Below are 16,544 nucleotides of genomic sequence, written 5' to 3' on the forward strand. Positions count from 1 at the left end.
GGGGGAAGGACCTGGCGCTGGGCGCCGCCGCCCGGGCCCTTCCCTGGCAGGGTGTGCCGCCTCCCCGTGCGTGCCGGCCTGGCCCTTCGCATCCCCGTCTTCCCTCTCGGTGTCCTTCTCTTCTGGGCGGCTCTGCTTTACCCCCCGCTTTCGGTTTCCGAACACGTAGCTCATTTTCAGATGTTTAATTTCCTTTCCCTTCTCCGTAGAGTCTCTAAATTGGCCTAGCTATGGCTACTGGGCTAGCGTGTCCACCTCCGAGATGTAAGTAGGATGAGAGTTGAAGCAAGGGTAACGAGGTGGTTTGTCTTTTTTTTTTTTTTTTACGCTTTAGTAGCAGTAGTGTAAGTCTAAAGGCCAGTGGTGTGTCCAGTGCATTTTAACAAAGTATTTTTTGAATAATATAAATTTCTCTGTTGTTATTTCCACTGCTGGAATACAATTTCAGTGTAGTTATTGCCTTTTTTTTTTTAAGTTGCATGAGTACTTGGGTTTTTTTATTATAGCCTGATCTTCAATATCTTGAGATCTTAAAATTGTTAGAAATCTTTGTAGAAGTCCTTGGCATTCCTTTAATTGTAGGGCGTGAGAGAGTTCTGAAATACTACCTCGAAGGGAAACTGTGATGTAGTAGTTCTGATAACATTAATACATTTTTCTGTTCTTGGGATGATTTTTTTTCTTTTTACAGAAGAAGAAAGCATGTTTGTGGCTCTTGAGTAACAGGTTAATTAAACTTTTTTTTTTTAGGGTGGCATGAAACAAAGATCAGGGCGGAGCTCCTACTTGATTCAAGTAGATTCTGTGTTTTTGAAATGAGGGAAAAGATTATCTGATAGTTGCTTTCACAACAAACCTCTTGTTGTTAAATGGTACTTATATTTTAGTCGCTTCTCATTAATAGTTTTTAAGTGAAAGACTTCAAAATAGGGTTGAAGAACATTACTTATGATTATAAGAATTTGCAAACCTAGCTGACTTGTCAACATTGGAGGACACAGGAATGATTATTTTTTTTTTTAGTGAACATTCTGGTGACGGCATTGGCTTATCAGGTATTTAGCATACCCAAAATTAACTCTTGGTTTCCCCTTTTGTCCTCGTCCATCGCTGTTAGTCTAGGATTAGAACAGCAGCGTGACAGTTGCGCTCTTGCTTTAACTTTTTGTCACAAAACTTGCATCTGTAGGCTGGAATGTCTGACAAATACTGGTTGGTTTCCTTGCAATGGGAAGGATGCTTAATTAGGCCAGATGAAACGGCAACATCCTTTTTACTGTAGTAATCCTTTGAATCTAGACACAGATACCAGTTTGTTAACTTCTCAGGACATTACTGCTTAGCATAATTCTCTTGTCTGTAATGGTTGTCTAGTCAGATTGGAAACATTGAAAACAAAAGCGAAAAGCTCCTTTGTTTATACTGTAAAAGCATGTCTATGCTAAAGGCTAGTATAAAACTTGAAAGCTAGAAATAATTTTCCTCTGAAGATGCTAGTTAGAAGTGAGACCTATTCATTACAGGAAAAATACATAGCTAAACCTTCTCTAAATTATTTTAAACTGCTAATGAATTGTACAGTTGCTATACAGCAGAAATTTAGAGGGGAAAGAGCAGTGTTCCCACACTTTCTTGTAATTTCGTCTGCCACCTGCTTCTTTTTATTGAATAAATAATAGGATCCATTTAATGTCTTGTCGCTGGGATTAGTATCTGTTCTGCTATAGAAATTTTTTTTCTGAAGACTTACGTTATTTATTATGGACTTGAACATGGGCTAAGCCTTTTTAAGCTTCAAATGCTCTAAGTCATTTTCATGTCTTTTTCTTTTCCAAGAGACAGTTTACTTTAACTCTATGGAAAAACAGACTTGTTTTATGTTCTTGAGCAAGTGATGAATCTCTTGCTATAGTGACCTGGTTGCAGAGTTTAGAACTCCTTACTAGAGAAGGGAGTTTCTTTTTTTTTTTTTTTTTAAGTTAGCCTCTTATGGCTTAGGGAGGTAGAGTAAGGTACTCTGGAAAACTGCATTAGAAATTGTAGAAAGATAAGAAACAGTCTTGTGCCTTACCATTGCTTGCTAAGATAGTGGTTTTTCTTGGTGGTTTTTTTTTTTTAATAGTAGCAGTTCATACAATCAGGCTGTATATGGCAGGTGTAATTAGGGTTCTTTTGGGTTTCATGGTTTGGTTTTTTTTTTATGTGGATGCTATTCTGAAACAACAGTCTGTTCAGTAGAATGGTGCCCTAAAGGAAATTTTTCTGAATTGGGTGTTCCAGGAAAGTTTTCCCTTTATGTAGATAAGGCCATGAAAAGATGGAAAGGAACTTTTTTGAGGAGAGGGGGGGAAGAAAGCTTGCCTTCATCCTGTGTTATTGAATACACTTAGGATCTTGCGGATACCTGCAGAAGAGAAGCAATTCTGTAGCCAGGTGTTGAAAATTTAAATATTGGTGTTAAGTACTATATAAAAATGAAAGTAGTCTTTTCTGTTTTCAGTTGAAAGTTAACACATGAGAGTACTGCCCTTGTTATTTTTGAGGTTCTGAAGATCTTCTTCCATTTACTTAAACGAAAAAAAATGCCACACAAGAGCAAGATAAACAATTACGTTAATCTGACTTTCTCTGCAAAACAAATGTGACCAATCAGTTTGAAAAGATAAGAGAAGATTTTTGTTTTCTTGCGTTTAGCCTTTTTATGGTGTTTATCTAGTTAGTTTCATTGTTCCCCCTCTGCCTCTTTTTTTTTTTCCCTCCCTTTCATAGCATGGGGCGAGTTACTAACTCTTTGAAATATGCTCTGTTTTCTGTATTTTAAAACTTCAAAATACAGTGCCTCTGTAACAGTGGCCTCCTGCTATTGAAATCATGGGAAGACAGTCACTGAAGGAAGGTGCAGACAGGGTGTATCTTTGCAGGGAGGAGGCCCCTACGGGCCTGTGTGAGACCTTAGGCTGGTATCTATGCATCGGGCTGGGGAGGCTGGGTCATAGCTAGTCTTGAATGACAGGTTCTTTAACAGTGAGATTGCCAGAGGCTCCCCGTCTGAGAAAGGGACTTTTAAAGAGGGCTTTTCTCACTGACCCAGCACTCCTACTACTTGTTTGTTTTAAACTAACAAGACAACCCCCCAAACTTAAACTCTTGTATGTTATAGGGGGGGAAAAACTTCATCAGATTGATTGCTAGTTAGTGGCATCAGACGTTCCTCTTCAAATTGTATGTCTACCATTTAAAATATGGGGCAAATGATGTTGCAAAACAGATATGCGCTCTTTTTACACTTTGAAAATAAAACCTTGTAGGTCCTTTCAGGTAATTTGCATAAGCATCTGTCAAATTTGACTGTGGAATTTCAGGAAATAACTGTCTGCGTTATAGTTTTTCAAATTTCCAGTTTCCTGGTTTTTGGTGGTAACTTCCAGCTCTGGAAATGTGAGCTATTAGTTGATTTCTGGTAATTAAAGATGTATGAAGAAATCTACTTGAAAAATTAAGAACTAGGTGGTCTTGTGATGCCTCTTTTCTACAAGCAGGTTACCTAAGCCAAGAAAACATTCAGTTTTGTCAGGTGGTCACAGTGACCATCACTGAAAATCTGTAGGTGTTTCACAGAATACTGTAGTTGTTTGAACCATCTGTCTGTTAACTGCCTGCATATATGAATCTGCCTTAAAGGGTATCTTTATAAAGAGTTATGGTAGCATTTTTTGTGTGTGCGCAATGGTAAAAGGTTCACTATTAATTAGCCCGTTACCTTTCAGCTCCAATGGCGATTCCTCCATCATATGTAGACCTCGGCAAGTCTGCCAGAGATATCTTCAGTAAAGGATATGGTAAGAATAGTACCTTTTATAAAACATGGTGTTTGTGGTGCAGCAATGAATTGCCTGTATAAGCCTGTATGTAAAATTGAATGCTCAAATGCCTGTGTTTCTGGGGAGGGGGAAGGTGTGTTGGTTTTTACCATCAACTAACAGATCGTTGCAGGCTTCTTGTGGGCTGTTTTGATGTGAAGTCTGTTAAATCTTACTCTTTAGCCCCATAAATGTCAGAGGTGTACAAGTATGCGAGCATGTAGGCATCAAGTGTAATTTAACTTAGGAGCGCACTTTGTTTACCAATCTGTCTGTGCCACAACATTTGTTGATAATAGAAAGGGATATATACCACTGTAACATTATAGCCTTTTTTGGAATAGAAAGAGGAATAGCTGTTGGGATGAAGAATCCTTCAACGTTTTTAAAATGTTTTAATACCAGGCAGTTGCATAGTTAAATTCTGCTTCGTTACAGTGCTGTTTCTTTCTGGTCTTTGGCAATGCATGTGGGGGCTTTTTCACCAAGACTGTCGCTCAGCTCTAAGGGTAACAATGTGAATTGACGCTCCTATAAAACCTACTTATATTACAGTTCCAATGGCTGTGTATCTCCCAGTGACTTCACTTTTACAGTTATTTACTTTGAGATATTTCTTCTTGGTGCTGAGAGATGAATTTTATGCATCGGGCTAGCACTTCAAATGGCATTGACTACAATGCCAGTGCCATCCCAGGAACACAAAAGAATGCATTTTGTCTGTCACTAAATTTACTCTTGGAAGTCATCGTTTGGTAGTTAAATGCATAGTGTGCAACTGAGAGGCTATTCCCCACTTTCAATGTGGTGATGATAGAACAGAACTCCTGGCTTGTTCTAGGGTGGCCTCTTCTACCTGCTATGGCATCTAAGATTTGAGTGTTGCTGAAGTCAGTCTGTGGTGGTTTTTATATACATCTATATGTGGCGCACTGCTGAGACTGCTTGGAAAACCAGCTTCTTGGAAAATGTTCGTGCTCTTAGTTAAAGCCTACTGGTGTAACTTTGACTTCTGTTTGTTAAGGTTTTGGTTTGGTGAAGCTGGATGTGAAAACAAAATCTGCAAGTGGAGTGGTGAGTTTAAATACCTTTTATTCATTATATTTTTTTTTTCTGGATGTGTTCTGATATTTAATTAGAAAGGACACCTTCCAGATGCTGTTAAGTAGTTTATAAGTTATATGACTGATAAACTTTTCGTGTAAAATAATTTCAGAAGCCCCTAAAGATCTGACTTTATCCTGAATGTAACAGGGGTATCGCAGTGTTTAGTAATCTTCGTAAACTAAAAAGGTTTATTTGTTGTCCCTCGTCTTATGTCTGAAGGTGAACAAATAGCTGACACACTTTTGAAGTACACAGAATTTATTTCTAAAGTACCTTGTGATACTATTTGTATTTGGTGGAAATTTCTGGCATCGTGATGCTTGTGTGAAGTAGTTGGCAGTGAATTAGCACGTTGAATCTCTGGTTCCTCTTTAAAAGTATTAAAGTGTTGCAGTAATGTTCCTTGCAAGATGTATCGGTCATGCAAGCAGCGCCTTCTGTAACTTTCATCTATTTCTAGAGCAGACTTTGTAAGATAGAAAGGTAGATTCTTTTTTTTTTTCTATAACTGGAAGCTTTAACAGTGTAACTGGCGGTTAGAAACAAGGTGCATGGGTTATGTGCTGTGTCTCTTCTAGAAGTCTGTATCACAACTGAAGCACAGTTTGCAAGAGACCTATTACAGATGTAGGTGTTCTTATTTTAGCTTGTTTTGAGAACTACCAGTAATACTGGTAAAACTCTCCAAAAAATCCACGCCCTCACGTGAATCCCATATCAGTTATAAGCCATCCTTCCCGGGAGGAGGAAGTGCTGGCATGTATGTACTGCAGATATTTTAAAGCAGAGATAAGAGATAACGTAATAATTTGCTGCTCCTGAAGCTATTACCACAGTGGTTGCAGTCACATATGCCCTGTGCGGTAGGAATAGCACAAAGCAAGAAGTTAAAGCTGAACATATTTGGACTTGAAGTTGTGTAGTACCTGTCACTTGCCAAGAAATAGACCCTACTAGAATTATGCAACTGTGTGGATGGTTTAGTGGTTCACTAATACAAGTAAATGTCTTGGCAGTGGTTAGATTTGATCAGCCACCATTAAAGAACAGTCTCATGCGTACTTGTGATGTGCAGCAGGTCCTGGGCTGTGAGAATGCGAGTGCTCAAGGACTTGCGATTTCAAATCTGTGTTTCGTTCTGGGGGAGGTGGGTGTGAGGAGTCGATTTGAAAATATACCCTGTGCCGTAGATCAAAATTTTGATTTATGTGTTTTAAAAAGTTGAAATAATAAACTTTTTAAACCATAAGGGCAATAATATTTCAGTGGAAAGAGGTCCTTAACATATATTTGCAAACAAGACTTCCACTTCTGCTAGGTATTGCCTTTAGTTTCTGAATAGTGGTACACAGAAATTATTCATTCTGTTCTTTGTGAGAATCCAAATAGCGAGAGACATCAGGGACTACTTAGTTGAATAAGGAGATGTGAGTCATATTGCTAACTTATAAATACTTTCAAGAATTCCAAGTAAGACTCCACCAGAAGCATAAAAATCACTGTTGCCTTAGCTCACAATTCAAACATGAATGTTCTTCCTGTGTGTCATTAAACCAAAGTGTCAGGGGAATAGGAATTTTATAGATGTCAGTAAAAACACGCGTGCGTATGGCTTGTGGGAAAGGCTGGTGCATTGGCGAGACTGAGAACTCTCTTAAAAAGCAAAAAAAACCCCAAACCAAACAAAAAACTAAACCACCACCCACCCCCAATTTGAAAAATGATGGCATTCTATGACATTTTACAGTTGTAGATAACTTATCTTTGGAGGTGGTTGACTGGAATAATGAAAATACATATGTGACCCTTAAAGAATGTTACTGGAGTTGCATTATGTGCCTTATAGCGTTCTTGGCTCTTGGTTTGATTTTTAATTTGCTCATTAGGAGTATCAGACTTAGCTCAGAGGCAAGACAGTAGTTACCGTAAGCAGTCTCCTTAAAAGTGGAAGCAAGTTCTTGAAATACAAGGTTATGTTGCAAACCTGTACGTTTTGTAATAGCGGCAGAAGCACTGCAGTTGAGATGGGGAGTGGTGGGAGGCCTCCACGTGCGCGTGAATCGTCTGGTTCCTCTTGTCCATGTCGTTTCCCCCTTCTCCCCCTGCAAGTTGTCTAGCGTTAAATTTGTTGCATAGAATAACAAGATCTTAGTGTTGGCTGAAGAAAAGTCTTTTCTCTTTTGGCACTGTGTAATGCTTTCAGGATCACATGTATCTTCTGTGTAACATGGACACTGTCCTTTTTAGGAATTCACAACATCCGGTTCATCGAACACAGACACTGGAAAAGTGAACGGGAGCTTGGAGACCAAATACAAGTGGGCTGAGTATGGGCTGACTTTCACAGAAAAATGGAACACAGATAACACTCTGGGAACAGAAATTGCAATTGAAGATCAGGTAATAGCTTAGGAGAGTATTTATTTGTTTTACCTAACTAGCAGAACTGAATTTATAGCTTTATCTTATCTTTTTACCCCTTTAATTAGATTGCCAAAGGCTTGAAATTGACATTTGATACAACTTTCTCACCAAATACGGGGTAAGAATTGTTAACCTTTTTACCTCATTTAGGGCAGTAACAACACCCATGGTCAGTAAATGTTCATCTGGTCTGTTGTATTGACAGAAATGTTTGTGTGGCTTGCTATTGATCCAAATGAGCAAATCCCAATGCTAAAGGCTTCTGCTCTTTAGCATCACATCTTATTCTATGGGGTTAGTATTGGACGTTTCACAACAGCCCGCTTTGCTTATTTTCTGGGATAGAAATACGTGCAAGGTTGCAGGAGGCATGAAAATGCCTCTACATTCATCACAAAATGCCCGTTTGCGGTAGCCCTGTGCTTTCTTGATGGGCTAGCTGTGCTTTGGCCCAGTCCAGAGGATGCATGTGCATGACATTTAGATACGTTGTCTAGAGTCATATGGCTCGAATTTGGCAGTTCATTGAGGAAGATCGATCCTTGTCTTAAGATAACTGTTTCTCTGTTTCAGAAAGAAAAGTGGTAAAATTAAGTCAGCTTATAAACGTGAATGCCTAAACCTAGGTTGTGATGTTGACTTTGATTTTGCTGGACCTGCCATCCATGGTTCAGCTGTCTTTGGTTATGAAGGCTGGCTTGCCGGTTATCAGATGACTTTTGATAGTGCCAAATCAAAATTGACAAGAAATAACTTTTCTGTGGGTTACAAGACTGGAGACTTCCAACTGCACACTAATGTGTAAGTACTGAAAATTGTGTCCAGATTTACAGAAGCAGGCTTTCTCTACCTTTCCTTCTAGTCAGAATACAAATGCTTGAAATACCAGGAGGTGCTTGCAAGGCCATTAAGTGGAGTGCGTTTTTCAATAGGAAACTAAATAAATGACAAATGTTACTTTGTATCTCTCTTTTTCAAAACAGTAAATACCTGTGGCTTGTTAGCACTTAGAGCATAATATATGCTACAGTTTACCAAATACTGAAGTAGGTCCAAATTGGAAGTGCAATAGTTCAGTTACACAGAGCTGACCATAATGCTTTTTCCAGCTTTCCCATTACGTTGAATTGTATCTGACTGTAATTTAAGGGCAGTAGATTTGTTAGAGGTAGTAATTAGCATTGCGCTGTTTAAGTAGGCCAGTAGTAGTTTCTGGAGCAAGGCTAGAGCTTTGCTTTTGGACTTTTTGAGTAGGTTCATCTTCTTGCCTGTCTGGGATGAAGAGTGCATCTTCAGTGAAGAGTGCAGTGTGTAACTAAACAAGTGTAAGACATCTTGTTTATGAACTTTCTTCAGACTTGCTGCCTTTAGATCTGAAGTGTTCTTCAGAGCAAGCTGATCAAAACCTACTGAAGAACATGGTATTTTCAATCTAAGTTAATAAAAATTGGCGTTGTTCTAGTCTGTTTAGTTAGGAAATAACTTGATTTTTGAGGCAAAAGTTTGTCCTTTTGGAGGGGGAGGATGGGGATTGTGTCTGTCTGGGTTTATGGAAGTTGAGGGGTATGGGAGGAAGCTACAAAACACTTTATAGTCTGGGCTGTAAGAAGTCCATTTCGGTTTACTAATGTCAAACATTGTGACAGATTTTTAAAAAGGTCATCTAATTCTTTAGGAATATCATATATATTCAATAATCCTAGAATTCAGAACGCCCGTTTCCTAACTATTAACATTAGTGTAATTCCAGATCACATCCTTACAAAACTAACAGATAAAGTACTTAGTTCAACATTAGCGTGAGAATTAGCTGTAGCACTCTGAAACATCTCTTGTTGTTGTTTTTTTTTCCCCATGAATTATTGCAGTTTAATTTTGCCCTGAAGCCTTTGTTCATCTCCCCTTCTCCTGTCAAAATGTGAAACAACTCAAACTTTTAGAATTCTCACTTGAATAAAAATTTGAAGTAGTTAAAAAAAAAAAAAAAGTTGGGATTATGTAAATACAGGAAACTAACTTTTTTCTTAATTTGTGCAGCAATGATGGTTCAGAATTTGGTGGGTCAATTTACCAGAAAGTGAGTGACAATCTTGAAACTGCTGTAATTAAAAAAAGTTGGGATTATGTAAATACAGTAAAAACTATATATGTAAAAACTAACTTTTTTCTTAATTTGTGCAGCAATGATGGTTCAGAATTTGGTGGGTCAATTTACCAGAAAGTGAGTGACAATCTTGAAACTGCTGTAAACCTGGCTTGGACAGCAGGTAGCAACAGCACTCGCTTTGGCATTGCGGCTAAATACAAGTTGGATTCCACTGCTTCTATCTCTGTAAGTATGGCTCTATCCAAAAGGGTTATGCCAAGCACAGTGTATTTTCAGTTTCTGCGAATCTGTGTGTTACTAGTACAAAAGAAGGTAATAGGCCAGGAAGCCTTGTAGGAATTACTCTTGCAATCCAGGCAGTTATAATTAAATCAGCAGTATTTAAATTCTGTAATGTTGCATACAGCAAAGTCTCTTTTAGAGTCTGACTATCAAATGTTGTGCTACTCTAGAGGACTTAATGTATTTATTAAAAAACAAATAAATTGGAAAAAACCCCTTCATGTCTAGTTCTGTAAGTTTACAGAATTTTTTTAAAACCATTTTTTGGCGAGCTCTGTCACATTCTCATGGCAAGAACTCTGGCGGTACGGGTTAAAAAGGTGATATGCAGAAAAGTTTTCTGTATGTTTTAAAGTTAGAATTGAGTCTGGATTGTCGGAATCATCCTATAGAGGAAGTGGTGCAAAGTGAGATAAATAATGATAATATCATCATAAACATGTTTATGATGATATTATGAAATGTTTGCTGCTTGACTGATTGGACCTGCAAGGTACTAATTCTTTTGTAATAATATGAACGTGGAGGATTCTTCTGAAGTGGCTTGTTTTGGGAGACTGGTGGTAAATTGCTATGGCCTTCTGAAAAGGGGGGAGTGTGGAAGTTCACTTGCCAAACTACATTCCAGTAACAGTTCTCCCTGCCCTTACATTCTGTCTGTTCTTAAATATGTTACTTCAGCTGTAAGTTGGGGGGGCAAGGGTATAGCTGGGAAGAGAGAATCCAGTAAGCTCAGAGATATTGAAAGAGCAAGTAAAATTTGGTTAAGTTGATAATGGCAGTGTTGCCATAGTTAATCAAGCTTCTGAATGATAACCAAGAACTAACCAGTTACAACATTTCAACTGCTTTTGTCTTGGGTTTTTTTCAGGCAAAAGTGGACAATTCTAGTCTAGTTGGAGTGGGTTACACCCAGACCCTGAGGCCAGGTAAGGGTTATCACATGAATTGCGTCATGTACATATCTCTTATGCATCAAAAAGAAAATCTGACATCTGTGCATTTATATGCAACTATTTCCCTTAAGAATAATTTTGTCTTGAAGGCAGAGTAGATGTTTTACGGTAGCTTATGTTGCACATCAAATCTTTATCTAAACAAGACAAATTCCATTGTATTCGGCATCATACTCCTCATTGATTTGCGTAGGAGTGGACTGTATTGTGTTTGATAGCTTAGCTTTAGGCTGTGCGAATCAGTCTTTTTTTTAGCATTGCTTTCTCCAGTCATACTGTAAGGAATGATAGCAGGTCGTGAAATAATGATTAATCATCAAAAGAACACACTTCTGCTCTTCATATTTAGTAAAAAAAAAAAAAACCTCCAGAACTTAACTTGTTCTGCTTAAATAAGAAAACACCTGTTAATGCTATACTACCATTGGTTAGTTCCTTATTTGAAAACCAATGAAAGTCGTAGTTTGTTCCATCCCTTCCTTGGTACAAGTGTCTGTCTTTCTATGCATAATTTTCCTCCTTCTTTGCACACCTTAATGTAGAAAAGGAAAGCTCTTGTGTACTTACTAATTAGAGACTTTGTATATCCGCTTTATAACACGGTATTTACAAAAAGCATTCAGCTTGATTCACATGACTAGCTTTCAATAGATTTCAATGGGTTCCTGTAGAAGTCTTTAGAGGAAAGTAATGAAATAGAAAAAGAGCTCCAACTGGGACTTGTAATGACAGGGGTTGAGTTGCACGAAAGCTACTCTGATTGTATGTTGTAAACATGCTGTTCAAAAATCTTACAGGTGTGAAGCTTACACTGTCTGCCCTGATAGATGGAAAGAGCATCAATGCTGGTGGCCATAGACTTGGTCTTGGCCTGGAATTGGAGGCTTAAAAAGGCGAAGAAACTGCTGCAGAGAAGGGATATCGGAAGAATTTGGCCTTAAAATGTATTTCCAATGTGACCAGCAGGCTTTTTTTCCCCCAAGAAGAATGACCTAGAACAAGAGCTGTATTTGAAGTATTTAGACAGTTACTTGTTAGCTGGTTTCTAGTTAAATTGGTTACCCATCTAGTTAAAATTCTGCATTAGTGCAGTCACTTAAACATTATTTAAATGTATTTAACTGTTTAATGCGCTACCCACAAATAATGAAATAGACATTTATGAAAACTGTACAATTGTGTGCATGTTTGTTTTTATGTTCCTTTTAACATTCGATATTGCCATTGAATGAAAAATGGATCAGTGGATGTTCTGAAATGAGGTCAACAATCTTGTTAAATCAACCGAAGTAGAAATACATTTGGTATCCCAAGGCAAATGATGAATAAAACAAGTACACACACATACTTGTGCCTCAGATATTTTAAGATTTAAGAGATGAGGGTAGTGCTCAGTTAAGTTTTAACTCAAAATAATCCAAGAAGTAGTGCTCTCTACCTTTGCGCAATTAAGGACCCCCACCCATGACAACACTGAATATAGATGGTTTTCACTGAACAGTTGGATTCCTCAAGCAAGTTTGAATGTGCTTTTCTGTCAGGTAAGATTTGTCACGACACGACGTTTTAATTCCCCCTGTGTTCCACAGGCAAGATGTCCTGCATTAGTAGTTGGCCTCCTGATGCAAAGAGTGCAGAATGATGTACTTGGCACACTGAGACATTTAAGAACTGCTCCTTGATGCTTTTGCACAAGGGGTGAAAAACCTCACCACGAACACACCTTTTGCTTGTATTTGTATGAAGTGAGATGTGTATCTGCAACTGAATGTAACAGTGTAATGGTATAACAGCCTGCTTATCCCAACTGCTGTGAGAGGTTTCTGCTTAAAATGACTGAAATAAAGGCTTAATTTTAAATGGAGACGGAGGAAAATGCATCCGATTTTGCTTTCCCTTTGACTAATACATCTTGGCAGGTACCCATTTTAAGTCCAGAAACATGCAGAATAATGGAAAAACTCTCATGTTTTTCCAGGATAGAATTAAGAGAGAATAGAATTATGAGGGATATTTGGTCTGTAAACACAACAGCCCTTAAGGTCAAAACATAACTAGCTGTGAATGCTTTTAATGTGGAATATATTAAATACATGTAGTTACAGTGCTTGAGAATGGGGATTTATTGAGTTCAGGGGAGTGCCTGGAGCCTACTTCTTACAGCCCCTCATAGCTGAGAAGGGTGTTTTGATCCTTAGTCTTGCAGTCTGTAGTTGACGGCAGCTTCCTTTATAGGGCAGGTGGCTTGCCTACGATCAGGAAGCTTTAATCTCTGGTTTGCAAGCTGTGTTCGGTTCATGCTGGGTTAGACTTAACCCCCATAAAAGTCCTAGTGATTTGCTTGAGGTCTTGTTCCATCCTGCACTGTTGCCCTCATACTCAAATTCTCAAGTTAGGTACTCTGTTGTAAACTGCCTGTGTTCAGGTTTTAGCTGTGGAATAGCTGAGCCACCTTCTTCGCAGAAGAGAGAGCAGAGCTTTCTTAAGCGTCCAGCTCAGGCTCTCAAGCAGGCTTGCTAGTGTATTTGACCGGTTTTCTTATATGACAAAGAGAAGGTTTGGCACCATTTGTGCTTCGGAGTACCTTTACTGCTGTTGTCACTAAATGCCCTTTTCTGAGGAGCACTTCCGCCACTTGGTGACGGAAGAAGCATGTAAGGTGCAATTTATTGCTCTCTTACTGCATGTTAACGTTTGTCAACTGTATTTTTTTGCTTGAAGTGTTTTTATGTGATAGATCACCTAAAGCTAGAGACCCTGTGGCCAGACATATGAATTTTAGTACGGGTTCTCTTTTTAGTATAACAGTCTTTGGTGCCTCACAAAGTGTGTCCAGGCTTCTTCTGGGGGAAGAAAAATGCTGTGTGCCTGTATGCATCGTCCAGCTGTAGCACCTGGGCAAGTAAAGGACTCCGTCTTCTGCTTATGAACGATGCCTTGTTTGCATCCTTAAACCAGCATGGCTGCAACACTGATGTTTCTCAGTTTTTGGAAGCTTTCGATAGGGCTGTAACGGTCTGACGCTTTTTTGCGGTGGTGGTGTTTTGTGGGGTTTTTTTTGGTGGTAGGGGTTTGGTTTTTTTTGGTGTTTTGTTGTTTTAGAAATAACTACTCTAACCCTTTTCTTCACTAGCTGCTCACCTCTAGCTGTTTTTCCTGAGGTCACAAAATGGGCAAGCGAAATAAAAGCAGGTATTGCAGAGTTCCTCTTCAACTCTTCGTACAAATTAGTAATGGAAAGCTCAAACCTATTCACTTTAGTCTGTTTTCACGTGCATCATTTTACTAGTCCTTAGCCTTTAAACCTTAAGTAGTTTCATTTGTTATAATGCTGATAGACAACTGGAGAAATAAAAGGGCTCTGCAGTAGTTAAGACAACTGAAAATGCGGGTTTTCCTAAAATATTCTGTCATAAATCACTACTTTGAGCATGAAAAGGAAGTTCAGTGTCTCTCTCTTGACATGTCTCAAGTAAGGCTTATAAAAATGGCTTTCAAGCTTTCTTTTCAAGTGTGTTACAGAAGCTGGTGGTGTAATTGGAGTTCTGTGGTAAGGAATGTGGGTAGTTTAAATAGCTCCATTTTGTCAGACATGTAAAAAGCCTTAACTTTCAGTGCTAGCCAGCCTTTCCTCAGGTGGTGTTCTGAATAAAATAAAAACACTTGAGATAACCAATGACCTGAGCATGGCTGTGCATCTTGTTTGTGTAAAGTGTAGCATTGCATTCCTCCCTGGTACAGCTGGGGTAGGGGTTGCCTGTGTGCATATTGCAAGGGGACTTAATCGCGCTTTCATGAATAAAAATCCTTTCACAGGAGATTGTGACGCCCTGGGCTTTGCAAGTTACTGTCTGACTCGAACGTTTACATTCTCGCCGTGCTGTAGAAATTCTCCAGGGTCCTTCGATTAACCTCGCGCTCTTCATGTGGTTCAGCTTGGTGTGGCGTATTCTTAAATCTGCCTCTTGCATGCTGCAGTCGTTCAAAACCAGGAAATCTGTTTGGAACAATTTCAGAATGGGCATGGAAACCCTTTCACCCCCAAGCTTTGGGGCACAGGTTTTTACCTTTCCTTTGGCTATTGCTGGGATAAAGCCAGGCAGTAACAGAGTGTGCTTACTGCCCTCTGAAAGTCCTGTTCTGGTGTTTGGCTTATTACTGCAATAGCCCATCTACCGGGCACGAAGATGCATTTAAACCTATGGTGACAGCGCTTCTGTAGGAGGTAGAACCGAGTTAAGAGAAGACAGCCCTGCACGGATGACTCAGCCCTGCCTGCGTCAAAGGTCCTTGTTTCCTTATACCAGTCAGCAAAGACAGAAGCGATTCCACGCAAGGTAAGCCACTAATGACGGCAAACACTGGGTCGCAACTGTGGCAGCGGTGTCCGAACGGCAGGTACAAAAGCTTCCTGTAAACTGGCAGAAAGGAAAATCCAAAGAAAAAGCTGGTTGGGTTGTTACGTGGCATGAAAGGGCTACATTTGTTACATGCGGTTTTATCGTGTTTGTCAGCCTCCCTTTGTGGTGGAATATTTCTGTTCCTGATTTGGAATAGGAATAAAACCACAGATTATATCAATTGTAGTGTGCATTCGCTGTATTTTAGTGATGTTTTCCTTCTCGTGATTGTTCCTGGGCTTGCCTTTTAGTTGCCTGTTGTGTCCAGCTTTCCACCCGCTGCTGGGTCAAAGGGAAAGCAATAAACTACTGAATTAATTTTTGTGGGCCTAATGCACAGCATCTTCTACTTTAGCTGCGAGTTTGATACTGATGCTCACGTGAAAAGAGGCAAGCTTTTATTTGCACAGCAATTTCTGAAAAACTATGCGATTAAAACTTATAAAAATGCTGTTAGACAAAATGTGGGGTTTTATACACGGCGAGATTTGGTTCATATCTGCACTCATATTTATCTGCTGGTGTTGGGAAAAGCGGTGACAGACCTTTAAAGATGGCAAGCAGTCAGACTTTGTTTCAGCTCCAAACATTTGACCTTTACTACAGCACGTGTTTTCAAATGAGAGTTTTCTGCTGAAACCAACACCGCAGCAATGCTTGCAGTACGGTTACCGCTGGTTAACAGCAGCACACAGGTCAGAAATCTTGCGAGGGTTTGTGGGTGTTTTCATGGGCTGTGCTTTGCCCTGGATCCGGGGGGGGAGATCCTAATGCTGAAGTGATGACTCTGCTTAGTGATTTTTGCATTGTTAGCAACTCAACTACCTTTTTTGTTTACTTTGCCTGTGCTCCCATGACCATTAAAATACTAACGGCTATTATAAAAATCTCGCTAACCTTACCTGGTGTGCTTCGTGGAGCAGGTTTGGGTGTGCTGGTGTGAGTCAGAGGTGTGGGCGCTGAGCCTGCAGCCGGGCCTAGCACGGGCGGGAGAGCTGAGGAAGCAGCTCACAAGGAACCAATGCACTTTGTCCTTGGATGTTTTATTGACCCATGGTGAAAAACACACCTTAACTGAACCTTTATTAGCCACGCATAACTCCTTCATTTAAGAAATCATAGAATCATAGAATCATTAAGGTTGGAAGAGACCTCCAAGATCATCAAGTCCAACCATCAACCCAACAACACCATGCCCACTAAACCATGTCCCTAAGCGCCTCATCTCCCCGTCTTTTAAATACTTCCAGGGATGGTGACTCAACCACTTCCCTGGGCAGCCTGGTCCAATGTTTAACTACTCTTTCAGTAAAGAAATTTTTCCTTACATCCAATCTAAACCTCCCCTGGCGCAGCTTGAGGCCATTTCCTCTCGTCCTTTCGCCAGTTACTTGGGAGAAGAGACCGA

General features: G+C 39.6%; 1 protein-coding gene across 1 annotated transcript; it reads left to right on the forward strand.

Moving 5' to 3' along the window:
- The first annotated feature begins 212 nt into the window (after nt 1-212).
- VDAC2 (voltage-dependent anion channel 2) lies at nt 213-12,616 on the forward strand. The gene is made up of 9 exons (XM_009322468.1): nt 213-264; nt 3,768-3,839; nt 4,885-4,934; nt 7,215-7,367; nt 7,457-7,509; nt 7,965-8,192; nt 9,573-9,723; nt 10,652-10,709; nt 11,534-12,616. The coding sequence occupies exons 1-9, from the start codon at nt 231-233 to the stop codon at nt 11,623-11,625; spliced, it is 891 nt and encodes a 296-aa protein (XP_009320743.1). The 5' UTR covers nt 213-230; the 3' UTR covers nt 11,626-12,616.
- Nucleotides 12,617-16,544: the final 3,928 nt, after the last annotated feature.

This window comes from Pygoscelis adeliae, unplaced genomic scaffold (assembly GCF_000699105.1).
Source record: "Pygoscelis adeliae isolate BGI_AS28 unplaced genomic scaffold, ASM69910v1 Scaffold244, whole genome shotgun sequence".
In the NCBI taxonomy this organism is placed as follows: Eukaryota; Metazoa; Chordata; class Aves; order Sphenisciformes; family Spheniscidae; genus Pygoscelis; species Pygoscelis adeliae.